This window comes from Trachymyrmex cornetzi, unplaced genomic scaffold (genome assembly GCF_001594075.2).
Source record: "Trachymyrmex cornetzi isolate Tcor2-1 unplaced genomic scaffold, Tcor1.1 scaffold24, whole genome shotgun sequence".
NCBI classification, from domain to species: domain Eukaryota; kingdom Metazoa; phylum Arthropoda; class Insecta; order Hymenoptera; family Formicidae; genus Trachymyrmex; species Trachymyrmex cornetzi.
This window is the reverse complement of record NW_017297060.1, coordinates 263,117-282,182: the sequence shown is the minus strand read 5'-3', so window position 1 is coordinate 282,182 and position 19,066 is coordinate 263,117. Positions and strand designations below refer to the sequence as shown.

Sequence of the window (19,066 nt, the reverse complement as noted above, 5' to 3'; positions counted from 1 at the left end):
ATAAAAATATGGATTTTCAGATGAACTTCAAATTCACCTTAATTTAATGCAGAAATTGTATAAACATTATATTATAGTTGAGGTTTCAAGAAATTCAAAAATTCAAGAAAGATATCACTCTCTGATTTTTTCACTAAAAACGGTTTTTGAGATTTCATGTATTTTATGAAACGTTTTGTATATTAAACGAGGGTGTACAATTTCCGAGTAAAATTAATCAAAGGCCTACACTCGGCAATGAAGTGGCGGGTAGGCTGGCAAAATTGCGGACTCAGATGGACCCGGCTGAACAGACTGTTGGCGTGCCCTTTACTTTAGATAAAAAAATCGGCAAAAATAATTTAGATCAGAAGCACCCAACCTCCTTGGAGGCCAGCAAATAATCCTTACTAAATAAAACCAAATTTTTTCGATAAACAGAAACAATTGAGAACTTAAATTGGTCTTCTTATGGGACTCTTAGAACTTACTTATGCAAACTCAATTGCTGAGCAAAAGAATTACCGATTATGTAGAATGGAAAATGAAAACAGTCTATATATTTTATATGCCACTGTATTAATCTACTAAAGTTACAGATCCTAGAGCTGCATGTTTCTTAAGCCTAAGGATTTAAAAGAGGATAAGAGCTCTATAAAGCTAGAAAGACCAAATTAGCAGAATCAAATCGGATCTTTCGGAATTTTTAGTACTTATTTTGTACCGTGTGCCGTTTCGAAAAAAAATCGTGGCGGTGCTAGCTTAATATTAAGATGGCAGAATTAATTCAAAATAAAAGAAAAAAGAAAAATAATATCAGAAATCAATAGGATTGAATTTGTACTATTTTGTATCACCAAAACAATATTATGTGTCATTTTCAAGAAAATAGTGGCGCTGCTAATTTAATATTTAAGCTGGCAGGACCATTAAAAAAACACAAGGGCAAAAATGAACACAGCTGAATTTGTACTAATTTGTACCATTGAAAGTAAGTTAATACTTTACATGTTTTCTCCTTAAAATGATTTTATTAGTATATACAATCTATCTAGTAAGAGCGAAGCAGGGTTTATTCACAGTCGATTAAAGATATACTCTGAGTTTTTGTTTTTGTTGATAGATATCACCTTTGTGCTGCATGCATTATAAGCAAAATACCCGTTGCTGTTTGAATTGTGTTAGAATAAACAATTTTCAAAATGAGTACTGCCTACGCGTTTCGAAGCAGTGTGTTCTTGTGTTCTCATCCAAAAGGGCCAAAAATGTCACAATCCGCTGCGGCCAGATATATGTGAAAATCAAGGTCATTCGTCTATAAATGGGTGTAGCGTTATTTAGAGACAAAAATTATTGACGATTTACCGGAACGTCTATACCGATAAAGACGAAAAAACAGTTGTGCAATTAGAAGACTTTATCTCTTTACTGATAACCTGATGCTGAGAAAATATTAAAAACATACCAACAAGCTTTGATTCCGTCTGCCTAACGCTGGTTTATCAGTAAAGATAAAGATTGATTACTCTAGGAGAATAATGACCCCAAACATTGAAGGCTGGCTCTGCACGGCCTGAAAAGAGGGAAATAACATCGAGACACTCCACTGGCCTTCACAATCACCCGATACGAATCCCATTGAAAACGTGTGGTCATTCATCAAGAAGAAACTTCGTGGAAGATCGACATCAACTTCAAAGCGAAATTCGACGAATCTGGAGGTGCCAGTGAATATGCGATTACTTTAGTAGAAAGTATGCCTCGGAGGTGCCATTCTATTATAGACGCTGCTGGCGACTGGACTTCTTATTAATGTAAATGCATTTTGGCCATAATCCTACTGAATATAATCAATATAAATTCAAAGCTAATAACCCATTATTCTTTCAAATAGGTCTGTTACGCTCTTACTAAACAGACTACTGTTTCACGCTAGCCCCCCAATATTAAACAATCGAATATTTTTTTTTGCATTCGTTTGCTCATCGTTTGCTCACAAATGCTCCGTCGGAATTTTCGTTTGCTCACCCTTAGTTTAAAAGTTATTCGAAATTTAAATTATTAAAAAATTGAATTTTTTTTTTGCATTCGTTTGCTCATCGTTTGTTCACGAAAATTCCGACGGAGCATTTATGAGCAAACGATAATCAAACGAATTTACCAAGGAAATATTCGATTTGTTAATATTGGGGGGCCAGCTTCACACGGGTATTTTTTTCAAAATGGCACACGGTATAAAATTATCATGAATGGTACAATTTAATACAAAATAAGTACTAGAAATCCCAATAGGTCCGATTTTATTCTGCTGATATGGTCCTAGTAGCTATATAGTGCTGAGGATAAGTTTCATAAGTATAGTGCATTATTCGAAACTGAGATTGACTCAATCTCAAGAACCAGCGAAGAACCATAGAGGAACTTGTTTAGATTTAGAGACTCGCTTAGTCCCACTCGCTATTACTATTATTACCACTATTAGTTAAAGCATTGTATAGCCACAACCTACGTATTATTTCTTTCTTTCCACCGGAAGAATGGAAGAGAACGCATCGCGACCCATAGACACTGTTTTACGTCAAGGAGTAGAAGAAAATGATCTAGAGTTGGAATGATTTAGTTGCACGGACAAGGTAGGGGCTGTAAAAGAAAGCTGTGGATCCAACAAGTGGTCGAAATAATTTCTTTGCGATGTTGGTGGTAGAAAATTCAAGATTAATTCTATTCTTTAACGATGATGATTTATTCGTACACATACAACGATTGTATTTTTCATCTTTTCCACGCGCCCCCAATAAAAGTATCTCCCTTTTCTGTATATGAACGTTTTTATTGTCTGTCGAAATTTAAAAAGTACTATTAAATATTATCCAACCTATGTGCATTTCTAAGCATGTTAACGTAGGCTAACAACAAGTATTTCGATAAATCTGAATCAATAGTTTATCTGTTATACATATTATTAAAATTATGTATAGATAAAGTATATTATTTAATTTTTTATACTATTTACTATTTAATATAAAATTTATATAAATAAGTGATTTAAAATTAAAATGGATAAATAAAGAGCATATACCACAACGCAAGATCGGTAGCGAATATTTTATATTTAGATTTAATAGATTCACAACAACGTGGTATACAAAATAAACTATCTCGATTGCGATTCTTCTTATGTGGGTCAAACAAAAAAAAACTAAAACGAGGCTTAATGAACATAAAGCTAATATAAATAAGCCAAAAGACTTTCTCTCAGTAGTATTGCAACATTAACTCAAATATTATCAAATTAAATTGAGATGATATTCCAAGTGTTGGATATAAAACCATCTTTAGATTAGAACCATCTTTTTCTCCACGTGTTAATTTTTTAAAATAAGTGTAAGTATTTTTTTTTAACGATGTACTTATTAAATAAGGCCCACTTATGTAATTTTTATTATAGCTATTATTATTTGTTTGTTATGTGTGGAGTTTACGCCAGAGAATAACGATTTTCAATGCTGCTATCTTTTAAGAAGCCAAATTTGCATTCAAATTGCTAAAAATTTTCACAGATTAAAGAGTTAATTACAAACAAAATTAAAGATAGTTGTAATACTTGAGAGTAAAGTAGGTCCTAAGGAATTTTCTTTCTATGATTATATAATAATCATTTTAAAACTGATTTAGAAAGAAAATGTTTACTTTCTTTGTTATGTTTAATTAATTTTTTATTTAGGCCTTATTATTCTTATTAATTCATATGCATGTAACAAGGCCCAATGTCAGAGTCTTTAACAAAATTTTTTTCGTTTTATTTACATATATTCTATATAAACAATATATTTTATTTTTGGAAGTGAATAAAATGAAGATTTGATTCTCACTTATATAATTAGATTATTTCAATATCCTCATAAATAGAATTTAAAAAAAAAATTAAATTAGGTGGGCCTTATTCTGCTCAGGTACCTTAGTATTTTGAATTCGCGAATTCCAGATACCTTGTATAATAAAATCTAATATGAACCGTATTTTGGAACAGAATTGTGTGTCTAATTAATATCGTTGTATGCATTTCGCATTTGATATTTTTTGTACACATCTCGAATGGTATGTATTTGCTTTCTGGGCGTATGAAATATTTGGGCGGAACATAATAACGCTGCGGGGTTAAAGCTGAAGGAAAAAGAAGAATAGTGATCAACCAAAAGGCGACGATGGATAGCGGGACGAAAACACGTACTAACACTAATACTAACTATTCACGAATACGGTACTACGTGCCTTAGACTAATCAGCCAAGATAGTCGCGATAGATTTCACTCCCTTGGTACCTTGATAAAAGAGCTCTTTCTGGATCTCCGTCTAGATATTTCGTATGGCCATGGTTTCATCCATTCCAATCTTTTGACAAATTTTTTTTCTTTTTTTTCAGAGTTCCACAGAGCAATTGACGAGGTGCAGTACCATAACGTTGGAGGAGGAAACAGTGGAGAACACCAATAACGTAACAGCATCCCCTACTGTATCCGAAAAAATCATGAGTGTCTGCAAAAGATTACGCTGGATATACGTAGATCTGGCTTTGGCGTTATTAAGTAAGTTTCGGGAATACTTATGAACCGCTTTTGAGAGAGAGAGAACTTAATCTCTACAATCTAAGTACTATTCCATTTTTTAAAGTTTGACGCAATCAATAAATTCCCTAGTTTTTCTTTGAAACGTATGAGAGTTCTTGACAGGAGTCCGAAACAATGAAAGAGATGGTTAGGAAAATATTACAATTCAAATCAATTTTAATTGAAATAATAAAAAATCGTAATATGTAATTCCGTTAACGAAAATATAAAATTGGCTCGTTTTTTTTTCTGATTTTAACTTTAATAATTTTTCTCGAATTTTGCTGTGCTATTTTAGACCTTTAGAGAAGAGTAAAAATTACCTGATTACGTTATAATAAAATTCTGCAAATACGATATTGATTTCACAACTTTACAAATTTGATATTATAAGAGACATCAGTTATTTTTCTCGCATTTATGTCGACTATGTAATATTTTAGTTTTCGTTTAGTCTTTTTTTTTCGATATTTTGTATTAAAATTCCATAAAATGAGTTCGGGGAATTGTCCGCACATACATGTTCGATAACTTTCAGATTTTGATACACTTTATAGTTTTGCTATAAATCTATAGGGTTTTTTTTTCAGAAAAGATTCGCTATTGTTGTCTTTTTATCAGGTATATCCTTTCTCACGATAGAGAATTGAATTATCAAATTAAAATTTTGGGGTCACTTCCTCGGTGCAAGTCACATTATCTACTCCGGTAACGCCTATGATAACCAATTTGCCGAATCTAGTATTTAAAGCCCATTTCGCTAATTGAGTGCAGCATGGCTTTTATTAGCCCCATAAATATTCGTGGCGAATGTGCATGTCTTTACGCCTGACAAGAGGAAGTGTTAGCTTGTTAACTGACACGACTGGCGTTATTGCATTAGCAAGTAAACCGTGAATAGTCGGAAGTACATGCCGCGCATTCTTCCTGAACGGCTAAAAGCGCGAAACTTCGCGGAAACTAGCACGCTATTATAATTAATTTAATCGCCAGTATTCTCGCTGACAACTATCTCGTTTGTGAAATTGTAAAATACCTTTTTTCTTAACTGAAAAAACAGCAAAAGATATCGTATACTTATGTATAAACAAAGAGAAGTTGAAATAGAAAACTTAAATAAGATGTGAGTACTAATAATACAATCTTATTATCGCTTTATGTCGTTCAACTTTATCCAAAAATTTATTTTTTTGATATATATTGAATATATATTGAAATTTATGTTTTTATAAAAAATGGAAAATTGGATCTATTTGTCTCATATAACTTATATTTTTTGTTAAATATATTCAATTAATATAATTTTATATATCACATTAATAAGAAGAGAAAGCTTTTGCATCCGTTGAGATTAACTTTCATTTCTAATCAATCGTTATTCGATACGATCAGATGAATAACAGACGTAGAATAGAAACGTGAGAATCGGATTCCAACCGAGGTACTTGTCTTTTTTTCCCCTTCGTTTTCCTTTCTGTCGCTTATGCGGTACGAGTGCAGTCTTTTGCATGGAAGCGCATTCGCTGAGGGTGAAACCACGCGTGTAATGAAGCCTGACAGGGAAACCACGAACTGTGTAATGCAATATTACGGACGAATGTTTGACTAGAATTTTTACGGGTGTGCCGCTTTGTGTAATGCAATATATTACAGGCGGGTGTTTAATTAGAATTTTTACGAGCTTGTCGCTTTAAATACCCCTGTGCATCTGTCGCGTAATTATAGCAATGAGCTGCACGATCTCATTCTAAGCACCGTATATATGCGACAATACAAGCGTACGAATGTTATTTAATAGACAGAATTTCTCTTATATGTAGTGAGAGCATTTGAAGTACCATACATGATAAAAGTATAGTATCTGTTTCGAACGAGTTGTAATCAAAGTTGGACATTTTCCCTATGTACTTATTGAGATTTATTGTATTTTATTTTTATTCGTAAAACTAAAATACATCTCTCTTGACAAAATAGCATCATGACCAGTGAAAAATTGCAAAAAAGTATCCAAAGTAAAAAAATGAATCTTAAATAAACTTTTTTTTGCATTAAATGTAGATTAAATTTTCTTTCTGCATATGTAGAATTATTTTAAATTAGACTTATTCAATTTTAATGATTTTAGTTTGATAAGAATCATATTCATTTTATAAACAAGCAATAATTAAATTTTAAATCAATGTTACTTTTGGTGGTGATGACTTTTTTTATGCTCTTCTCTATCCTCGGGCCGTCTCAATCATATATATATGTTACGGATAAAGCTCTACACAGATTTTTGCAGGAGAAAAATAAAAAGAAGAAGAAGAAAGAGAAAAAATATACATCCCGAAGTATCAAACAGGGCTTTAACCTTTTAAACGATTACGGCGCAGCCGTGTATGTCACTAGTGGGTGTTATGTTCTCCCCTGCAACGTTTGTATCGTACAGATGTGTGCCACTCATCGCCCGTTCTTCTCTTGCTCGCACATAAGCAGCGAGCATGACACACACAGTTAGTTGGACTCAGATTAAGGAGAATTCAAGGCTAATTTGAGTTTAGGGATCGTTCTAGGGGCATAAATGTGCACGTACGACGCTGGGCTAACCGGATCATGTGGAAGTTAAAACAATGTCCGGTCCATCTTCTTGATCACGAAGCCGATGCTAGATTATGCGATGATTTAACGGTCGTACATTAGATTCGCGAAGTACAAAGTTATAACGTACTGAAATCATAATTCTTTAAACATCAACCGAGCAAAGAGTAATCTCTCCGAATAAGCGTATTATGTAAAAAAATACAATTACAAAATAAAATAATAAACATAATAAAATAATGTATTATGAAATATAATGTATTATGAAAATAATGTATTATGAAATATAAAATGCATACTTATGATCGTTAAAATATAATAATTATTAGAACAGCTTGTAATAATATTGTAATAATATCTCGTAGATAAAAAATTGATAAAATTGTAGTATTTTTATATTTTGATAATTTTGAAGTCGTAGTTGAATACATAAATATTTCATGCATGATTAAATTTTTAGAAGAACATTTTTAATAGTATATCAGTTTGACGCATTTTACCATTTCTTGCTACACGTTGAAATACATTAGGAATGAATCACGCTACACGTTGCAATTCCTTACTTGTCTACTCGTTTTTCTCTCCGCCGCGATGAGACATCCCGCATCGCGAAAGTGTGACAAAGGGCACTTAATCTCCGTAATTTGCTCGTCTCGTTCGTCTTGTTATATATGATAGCAATAGTGCCACTTATGAACGCACGAAAGATCAAGGCTATCACGAATTTGGACACATATCGTAAAGAAAACAAAGGCGAAATTTGATCAGATTCTACTTCTGATCGAAGATAACTTAATAAAATACACTACACCGCTATATGAATAAATCAAATAAGTAAAGAAGCACCATGTACGATAAAGGCTGGATCTTGGTACTTGTCTAATAATATTTCTGTGTAAATTTTAAATATATTTTGTTGAGATAAACTGCGTATTGATTACTGTTGTATTTAAAACGCAATACCTAGAAGCTTTATCGAATATATATAACTTATTCGCTGCGAGCAATCTGATAAGATTTATCTTCATATAAAAATGAAAAAAGATTACACATATATTTATATATATATTCGACAAATTTATTTGAATTATTCAAACGTATAATTGTCTTGGTAATTTAGTACTATTGACTTGACTTTTAAATTTAATACAAAAATAAATATTCGCGTATAACATATTATGATTTATTCGAATTTCGTAGAATTTTGGATGAATTTTGTTTACTCACAGTGACGCTGAATATTTGCTATAACTTGATAAGATGAGTCAGATTTATCTAGACTGAATAAGAAAATCAGTTTCGTGTTAGAAGATCATATACTTCGTTATAAATTGTTAAATTGTTTCTAAGAATTTTAAGTGGATTCGTCATCAACGCCATGCAAAATTTAAATGTGTTTAATGTTGATTCTGGATAGACTTTTTTAAAAATTATAACATTACATTAAAATTGTTACCGTATATTATTTTCCATTATATTATACCATGATAGTATAATAAAAAAAATTATAAGTATAGCAAATTATATGTGTATTATAGAATAAATAAAAATTTACCATTGATTTATGCGAGAGTTCGGAGACTTAGTAATTTTTTACTTATATTAACTTAAAATATGTATGTATTTACAGATTAATAGGCATGTGTTTATCACGAAGGCAGTGTCTCGCGCCAGTGGTTAAACGCCGAGACACTACCGTGTCTCTAGATATGTTTGCATATAATAAACATTTATTGATACAGTTAAGGGGATCCTAAAGCCTCCTGTTTTACCACGTAAGCACGTATAATTTTTGTATAAGAAATACTTTATATGTTTGCATATAATAAACATTTATTGATACAGTTAAGGGGATCCTAAAGCCTCCTGTTTTATACGTAAGCACGTATAATTTTTGTATAAGAAATACTTTTTTTCTCTTTAATCGATTCGAAAATCCTTTTCCAGGATTAAAGTATACGCATTAATACGTGTCTGGAAAGTGGAGTTTATGCCGAGAATGATAAAAAATTTCAAAATTGATATTTTTTACTATTTCTTAGTGTCACATGGCGTCTCAGCTGTCAAGTAGTGACAACATTTGCTTGATATGAATACTTTGCAATCTGTACGTACGAAATAGTGGTTCTCAGACACGTAGTTTACACGAACAAACAACGTCGAGTTCTTAGAATTAGACTTAGACGCTTTATCGCGAATTTGTTATACGAAAATTGCACGTACGTGTGACTACGTATATTGTAGGTTGCGTGAGATATTGCTGTGATAGTATAAAAAGATATGTTGATGTGCGACGCGTGGCGCGACTTCTGGTGATTTCGTCGAAGTTCGAGCTTTGCTTTAGGATCCCCTTAATACTGACCTTTATATTCTTAATTTGTTTTTTATCTTCTTATGTAACTCTAATTCATAATATAATGCATAAATTGTGTAAAATATTCTAATAATTCAACTATTAATAAAAAGCCTTAATAACTATTAATAAAGAGCCGACGCAAGTTGTTGTGCGAGACATAAGTTTATTAATATTAAAGTTAGTACATTAAATTTAATGTACTAGCTTTCAATTTTACAATTTCTTTCATTCTTCAATAGCAAGTTAATAAGAAATTCTATATAACGCAAATAAAATGTAATATTTAATTTAATACTTAATTTAATACTTAATTAATTTTTTACATTTAAAATACAATCATAGCGATAATAACTGTTTACGATTCAATGGAATGCAAATAATAATTTAATGCGCTTTTTAAAAAAATTGGAATTAGAAATTAGCTTAGATAAAAAGTAAAAGAGTTAGTCACAAACTAATAAACAGTGCAACAATTATTACGTTATATTTAATGTCATATTATGTAAAAACGGTATATTTTGTTTATATTGATAATATATTGCTTATGACATAAAATATGTTTTATATAAATTGCTCGCAAAAGCAAGTAATATGAACGATTGTAACGCTTTAAAGCGTTACAATTGCTTTTTTGACGTAGGCGGAAATCGTAATTACCACACGGTATATTCGGCGTGTGAGGTAGCACATAATTTTTTTGTGCCTTGCGCAACTAATTGAATTATGCACCGAAACGTGCACGTTTTATCTAATGACAAAAAGGTTACGAGCGACACGTGGCGGACGCACTCGCGCTTGACGGAGCCAAAACTTACAAAGTTTGCCATATGGAAAATTCGTTACAAATCCATAGAGAAATTGTCACTTTTCGAAGCATTTGTGAAGATTTCTTAATAATTTGATTTTTTTTAAATTGTCTTATTTTTTATGAAAGATTATCCGTTCGTTCATTTTGATATGTTCGCGATAAAGGTTTTTACACAGACATTAAAAAAAACAAATTATTGACAATTTTTACTTATATAAAATACATATATAATCGTGTATATTATATATATATATATATAATTATAAAATATTTTACAAATAAAATTTGCTTTGTGGGTATTGTCTCTACTTATTACTTGTTATATCGATGTAACTTATAAGGATGCATCGCATATGTAAATATGTAGGTATGTATTGTACGATGTATATGTGTGTTTGTCTAAGAAATCTAATTTAATTATTAATCTGATGCACCGTTCAGAGTTTTAGTCGAACTCTAAGATTGAAGTCATAATAATTAAAACAAATATAATATATTATTTACAATAATTTAAAATATTTATTAGTATCATTATTATTAAATTGATTAATTAAATTTGTGATATTACTATTTTAGCTTCATTTAAAATTGCGTTTTAAAAAATTAATGTAAAAATATTATTATGCACTAAGATTCAGCTTGTCGTTTATTTGTATTATTCATATCGATCTAGTTTCACTTATTATTGATTAATAATAATTAAATTATTCAAATTTATTGGATTCAGATACATAAACACACACATAATATTAGCTAAAAATATTTTTTTATGTCCCAATATTACCTTTATTTAGATCGCGTTATTTCTATTCATTGTATAGCTACACCTTGCATTCCATATTCCACCAAGTTCTTACTGCGCTCCTGATACTCTTATACATCATCTGTATGAATTTTTACATAAAAAAGAAAGAAAAGAAGTTTGTGCATAGTAATTTATCTCTACAATAACTCATCTACTGACGTCACACTATTATTAAGTTGTTACTTCGCTAATCATCGTATATCACAAAAAAAACTCTTTTCATAATCTGAAATATAACCATAATGGAAATCCCTTTATTGTGCGGTGCGGAAGTATCAACGTCAGAATGAGTAATCTGGTGTCACTTCCTTGTGTATTTTAACGACAAATTTCCTACTTGAATCATAATTGTGATATAAAGCATCTTCACTTTTAATGAACTTATTTATTTATTTATTTATTTTGGAAGTTTTTACCCTATTTGCATAAAGATTTCGATATACTTTATATCAGGTATCATTTTTTTCCTGTTTATAGATTTTACAGTTGCAATAAATGTGAACAGCAAATCAATAGATGTATTATATGCCATCAATGGCTTAACAAAATTAGAGGTGCACGCATATATTACCTATAGAATTATTATTTAGATAATTGATCAAACCATTGTTCTTTATCAAACGACTAGGTATATTATTAATATTATTCGCGTGCAAGTTACGCACCGCATACTCCTGAGTATCCAATATTTACGACTAGATATATTGAATTTGATTAAATTTGGTTTCGTCCCGTGTATAATATAGATATTCTAATATAGGAATCAAATCCCTTGACATTTAATAATATATAAATTCAAGGAGATTTAAAATTAACAATTTAATCATATAATAAAAATCAATTTCGTCATATAATACGTACAATAAATACGTACGTTTCGGTCGTACAATAAACAAATCGAAAAATTGTTGCAATAAATAAACAATTTTTTTTCAACTTTTTGACTGCGCTGATGAAGGCTACAAAAATAGCCGAAACGTACGTTTTTTTAATCATATAATGAAATAATTTTTTTATGACTTTATTTTTAATAATTTTTTTATTATATGACTATATGTCAAACATTTTTTTAAATTTATTAACTACAGTGACATGCAAAAGTTTCCGGCCAGTGACATTTTGTATTCTAATTTATAAAAAAAGCCTGATAAAATTTTAATCATTATCGAGTATCAATACAAAATGTGGATAACGAAATTTTGTACTAACATCTGATAATGATTAAAATTTTATTGGGCTTTTTTTATAAATTAGAATATACAAAATGTCACTGGCCGGGAACTTTTGCACGCCACTGTATATTTAACATTAAATATAGTTTACTGTAATAATAGCTCACGAATTACAAAGCCGATTCCTAATAGTTCTTATTGCCTCATTTTAAGTTAAACATAAGAAATTTAAATTGTTCTCAAAATTGCTATATTATTATATTAATATTATATTATCTTTCTCAGGAATTTTAAATTTATACTAAAAAATTTTTCGTCAAAATTACATAGTAAAAAACGTTGCTTATTTGTGTTAAAACTGATTCTTGTTAAAAAATATATTTTTGTGTTCGATTTTTAACATTACGAGTATTACTTTAACATGATGTGATTATGTTATCTGAATATTTTAAATTGTTATTTGAATATACAACACAATACAAATAATACAAAACAGTGTAGTTTTAAAAATATAAATAAATGAATGAATGAATAAATAATTAAATGAAAGATGAATGTATGTGTTAATTTAACATATATTAACTGTTAGTGTTAATTTTACTGAAGAAATATGTTTCTTTCACAATTTTTATTTCTAAATTTGTTAAAGAATTACATTTTTTGTTAATTTTTACATAATGTTTGTGATATTTTCTAACATATTCATTTTGTGTTGAATTAATATAAAAATTTTAGTGAACCATCTAAAACACGAGAAATATGTTAAAAAAACAAATTTTCCAACTCTGTGTAAGATTGCAGCTTTTTATTACGTTTTGCGTATTAATCGTATTCGTATACATTTATATATATATATATACATATCGATATATACATATCGATAAATCACAGATGAGTTTAAACAATGTCTGAGACTCAGATCGATCTTTTATTTTTTCCCGCTGTTTTTTCCACTCCGAAGAACAAAATATTTTTTATAATACGTGCAACTGAAAAATGATCTCGCGCGTATCTCTACTGCGCATGCGCATTAAATCGCGTAACAGTAACGTGACGTGTGAGTTCCTCGTGGTGGTCAGGCGTCAGAACGCTCGTTGCGTGTCGGACGATCAACGAGTATCGCAGTGTTGTTGGAACTTTCTCCCTATCACACACGAGATGCACAATCGTTCGCTCCCCGAAAGACGATGCACAGTCGCGAAACAAAATCCTTCTATCGTGAACGAGAACAGAAGAGGTGAAAAAGTTGTCGGGAAACAGAAGACAACGTCATGTAGGCCAATCAAATGGTCTTGTCGCAATCACTTGATTGTCGGTACGTACTAGGAAAAAATGTAGCATCTGTGTGTGATGCGTATACATAGGAGATAAAATATTTGTCATCAATACCACGTGTGTTATTTGATTATAATTTTCCGATCGTTAATTACAATTGTTTAGGACGCATTCTGAAATGCACTGACAATATTAAAAATTTATAGAGTCATCTATGTATATCTGTATGTAATACGTAACGTGGACTACAGACTTTCAATATAGTCGGTATATTGAAAAATGTCGTCAATTTTGTACGTAACTTGGGAAGACGTGTGGAGTTCTTCGAGTAAGAGTTTGGACATTGTTCAGAGATTTTTGATTGGTCCATCATTTTTAGCTTCTGCTTAAAATGGAATGAGATATATATGTATCTTGGTCGCTTGGCGAATTGCTGGGAATTTCGTCTCTCACACTATACTTAACACACATTAAAAGCTGCTTTATATAAATTAAAGTATCTAAATGCAGATATAATTAACTTCGATAATGAAATAATACAAGTATATTTTGTTAAATAACGTGATGATATCATTATTAGGTACTTAATGGGTATTTAAAATATTTATGTATATGTTCTTATGCTTAACTTTGCTAATTTCATGTATAGTAGCTTTTAGTATAATCTAGTAATGCAACTAATCTAGTAATGCAAGTGATCAAATTCGGTATATTTCATTTTACATCTCGCATATGTTAGAAATAGATAGATACTTCATTCTACATTAATTAAGCGTTTCGTCCACCATATTTAAGATGATGTGCAAATTATTTTTTTATTTAAGGAATTCTAGAAAAACAAGATCTACGTCACACCAACGTGATCGAAATATCTTTGATCTATGGAAATTCGAAACGGCATGATATTGACTTTGTTTTGACGCAATTAATTTGTCGCTCCAGAAATTTTGTTTACTTTACGCAATTAGTTAGGCGACTTATTCCGTGATTACTCATAAGATAGATTGATTTATGAAGAACCGTACTATGTTGTTTCATCAGAGAGACTATCAAAACACAGTCATAAAAATATAATCATGCACTGAAATGTTTCATTACAAATGACGTAAGTTTTAAGCTTTAGGAGCGTTAAAAGGACGCGATAAATTTCAGACTTCTTTTTTTTCGTAATTGTTAACGTAATTTCACATTTCTTTTTTTCGTAATTGTTAATGTAATTTGTTTTCTTCATAATTTTTCTTTGTAATTGTCTTTATCAATTTGCGCTTAAAACCGCGTAAGGAAATCGTAATATTTTGATAATGCATATTTAATCATACGCAATTTCTGTAAATATGTAGACTTTGGATATTTATAAGATTTATTATAATATATTATAATATATTTTTTTAATAATATATTATAATATATAATCACATTTGATATTCACATAACATGTACAAGTTATTAATATTCTTACTCGTGATTAGATTAGGTTGCAAATTTTTATATAGAATATTATTAATAGGACCATTCGAATTGATTGCTAGAATATACAAATTTTTTGTAACATTGCTTGAGTTTTCCATATAATTATTTTGATGGTCCAACTAAATTATTTTTAGATCTATAGCTATAGTTAAATTTTTAGATATTTCAGCAAAATTGTTCCTTCCGTATAAATATTTTTGGAAATATTGTATCGCGAAATTGTTTACTGATCTTCGTGAGAAGATCAATGAATTATTGTCTATCTATTTTAATTTGCGATTATTTATTGCATTTTAGTGATCATACTCTTGGCGGTCTTGGAATTACTCGTGCAACCGTACCAGCAGATCGGTTTCTTTTGCAATGACCCGAAGATTTCGTTTAAATTCACTGGCGACACAATCTCTGCAGGCGTAATCATAAGCTTCAGTGTCGCTGTGCCTTTACTAGTGGTAAATACTTCTATTTCACATATTCTTGCTTCTTCTAATCTTATATTAAATTTATGAAAAAAATTGTTATTAAAGCTTCATATTATACGAAAGATATTTTGAGTTGAACGTATTTTATGCAATATTATACAAATCAGATGTTAAACTTATGATTTATATTTTTTTTATTATGTAAGTCGGAAATGTACATCAATCTCTACAAGATCAACAACTGTATATACAAGATGATATTTTTTATGTATTCTAAAAGATTTTGAAGGATATTTTCTCATATTAATTCCAGACGAAAACTTCATATGACCGAAATGGCTTACAATTAGTTTAAAAGATACGAAATGAAAATTGAAGGAAAAATTTCGTTTTTTTCAAAAATTTCGAAAATTATCTAGGCTGTTTTGATGAAGTGTTAAACATACACAAAGTTTCACCAAAGTAATTTTGGGAAAAAATAATTTTTAAATTTAAAAAAAAAACGGTTTTTTTTTTCAATTTTAATACTTTATATCTTTGAAACTAAACCGTTTTGGACATATAATGAATATAAAGTTTTTGTCTTGAGTTAAAATGTGAGGAATCATCCCTTAAAATTTTTTTAAATACTTAAGGACCATTCTATGTATAGTCAGCAACTAAAAGATTGCAACACTTATTTTTTGATGGGTTTCTGAATGCAGCTTGCTCACCAAGCGATTAGTTCTTATTCATCCACAAATAAGACCGGTTGTACATATGTAATTCTTATTTTTTTTAAGATATTAAAGTGAGTAATGCTCATAAATTTTGAATTTACTTCTTGTTTGAAACTGAAAAGTTTGATGCGACAATCCAATAAGAACATAACACGTAAGGTGAGATATTCAATAATAAGAAAACTAAAAAATGAGAAGTATCTATACATTTTGACGATCTCTTCGACTGGCAGTATGAAACAAAATTTACTTCAACATGTGGAGAAAAGAAGATCCATATGGATCTTAAAATTATATAATCTTTTTTTCCATATGGATCTTAAGATTATATAATCTTTTTTTTTCGATTCGGTTTTATTGAAATGAGAGGAGCAGGAAGCGTCGAGAGTCACATTTAAGGTAAAAGTCCTTTTTGGTCGGTTTCAGATATGGATCGCGGAATACATCTACTATTCTGCCGACAGTTACGAGAACGCGTCATATTACGACACTCGGAGTAAACTAATTTGGCGCTGGTACGGACATTACGCTGCAGGGATTTTAACGCTTACACTCCTCTGCGAAGCCATGAAAGTTATGATCGGTGAGCCGCGGCCACACTTTCTCGACACGTGCAAACCGCGCGAGGCGGCCAACTGCACCAATGAGTAAGCACCGACCTCTTCTTTCTTTGTCTCGGTTGGTTTGCTACCTAGGCGCAATCCGGTCAACCTTTGTGTCGTCGGCATGTAGGTAGCCCGGTACGCGAATGGCGTATTCGTGGGTCTGTCTACTATATGGATTCCGGTAAAGAAACGAAGGGAGATACGCATGCCAAGCACCTACGTATAATTGCGTAGGTTCTCAGCAATGCTGAGAGATAAAACACAAAGAGCGGACTTGTTATTTATATTCTTATCGCAAGACAAATCGCTACACACCTTTTTATATCCTTTCTTTATATCAGAATTTTATATAAAAAAAGAGTAGTTAACCGTAGAAGATATATTTATCAATCGCGAGGAAGATAAAGCTACGTACGGTCGGTCATATAGAGTTCTATAATACGTTCTATTTTGCTGCCAGATTATACCTGGCCTTGTATCCTCGCGGTAAAATAAAATATTCATTTGTATTATTATTTAAGTAAAATCATACGATAAAAACTGGATAAATATTGGAATTTTGCTCAGAATATTTCAAAATATTTGCTTTAAATTTTATTAATCTGTGTCTAATGTGACTGGAAAATATTAAAAACAGTGACATTCTCGTATTTTCTTTGCAGATACGTTATTTCTTACACGTGCACGAATACCGAGGTTTCCACCTGGTCCCTCAACGATTCCAACAAATCCTTTCCCTCCGGTCATGCCGCTCTTTCCGTCTACACGAGCATCTTCTTGGTGGTAAGAAAATTTTCTTTTACAACATAAAAAAACTTGACAAATTATTTTTTATAATATAAAATTGGGAAAGAAAATAGAACATACCCACTAGTTTATCCATAAAGTTCAGCAGCTTGTTGGCAATATAGAGAACTGCGATATCAGCATCGAGTACTTCCGGTCTAATATCGATAGTCAGTATCTAAGCGACGGGAAAGAATTCGCAAAAAAATCTACCGGCGGCATATCAATTTTCACGGACCCGCGAGACAAATAAATGAATATGAGAAAGTCGCGAAATAAATTCTCGAAAATACGTAACTTATTTTAAAATAAGAAAAAAAAAACGGAAGATCGAGAATTTTAGTCAAAGTATATTACGCATCTGTTCCTTCTCACGTTCTTTTCTCGCCATCGAATAAAAATATTGTGAAAATAATTAGAAAATAGAAATTATCGTGAAAATACATAATATGTTCCGTTTGTTCGTTTTGTAAAAACGTGTTCGCCTTTTGTCGCATCGTACACAGTGGTACCTACAGAACCGTATGCCGAATCGGACGTTGTTTCTGAAACCGTGGCTGCAGTGCTTGGTGAGCATGTGGGCCGTTACGTGCTCGATAACCAGAGTGGGCGACAACCGGCACCATTGGTGGGATGTTCTCATCGGCGACGTCCTCGGGCTTCTATTCGGCCTGTTCGTCGTAATATTATCGTGCCGGCACTTCTGTCTCGAGCGTACCGCCGCCAATGCCGCCGACGCTGCGACGCACGCCCTTAACGAGCCCCTGGAGAACGGCCAGATCGGAGGCTACGACATGCAGCGCAAGCATAACGTCAAGAAGCTGCTCAATCCCACCGCCGTCGACATCTCGGAGGTCCGAGAAATGAAGGACATCGGACGGACCTGGAGTAAATAAACGCGTTCGTATGACGAGGGGATGATTTCAAGGGTGGAGACGAGGACACAGGGAAACACATAGAATCGCGATGATTGAATCATTCGTTTCGGAAAAGATCAAACCACTCGTTCGATCCAAAAATATCGATAGAATATTTTCGTTGTACCTGATCTGTTTTTAAGTAATAATAATGTAAACTTTTTTTGGCATATAATAATTGTAACATGTAAAGAAATAGAAATGTAATAGGAAGATGCATACTAATGGGTGCAGTATCGATAATGATTCCATTTTTAAATCTTCTATGACAGATATTAGAATTCAAATAAATTATTAGATTTTATCTTTACATACACATGGAGATAACATCTAAAACGAAATAGGAATACTAAGAAAAAAATACAACAATAGTATTAGTAATACAAGTAATATCAATATAAAAACAACTATTAGTTTGTTAGACAATGCTAATAGAGTAACACTTACAATTAGAATTAGCCTAATGCTGTACATATACATATATAAAATATGAACATATACGTATACGTGCGTACCTACGCGCACGTATCTCTGAGTAAATATATTCTGTACAGAAGAATTATAG

At 31.2% G+C, this 19,066-nt stretch overlaps 1 protein-coding gene across 3 annotated transcripts in view; it reads left to right on the top strand.

Moving 5' to 3' along the window:
* The window catches only part of LOC108761098 (phospholipid phosphatase 1), a 37,958-nt gene extending 19,197 nt beyond the window's left edge, over nt 1-18,761 (top strand). For 2 of the 3 annotated variants that reach the window (XM_018507444.1, XM_018507446.1), the window contains exons 2-6: nt 4,403-4,565; nt 15,350-15,504; nt 16,620-16,840; nt 17,461-17,581; nt 18,091-18,761. In XM_018507444.1, the coding sequence (XP_018362946.1) occupies nt 4,403-4,565; nt 15,350-15,504; nt 16,620-16,840; nt 17,461-17,581; nt 18,091-18,480 (1,050 nt within the window). In that variant the 3' untranslated portion in view covers nt 18,481-18,761. Of the gene's footprint in view, nt 1-4,402; nt 4,566-13,401; nt 13,623-15,349; nt 15,505-16,619; nt 16,841-17,460; nt 17,582-18,090 lie in introns of those variants that run through there. The other variant, XM_018507445.1, reaches the window with a different exon arrangement.
* The last annotated feature ends 305 nt before the right edge of the window (nt 18,762-19,066 follow it).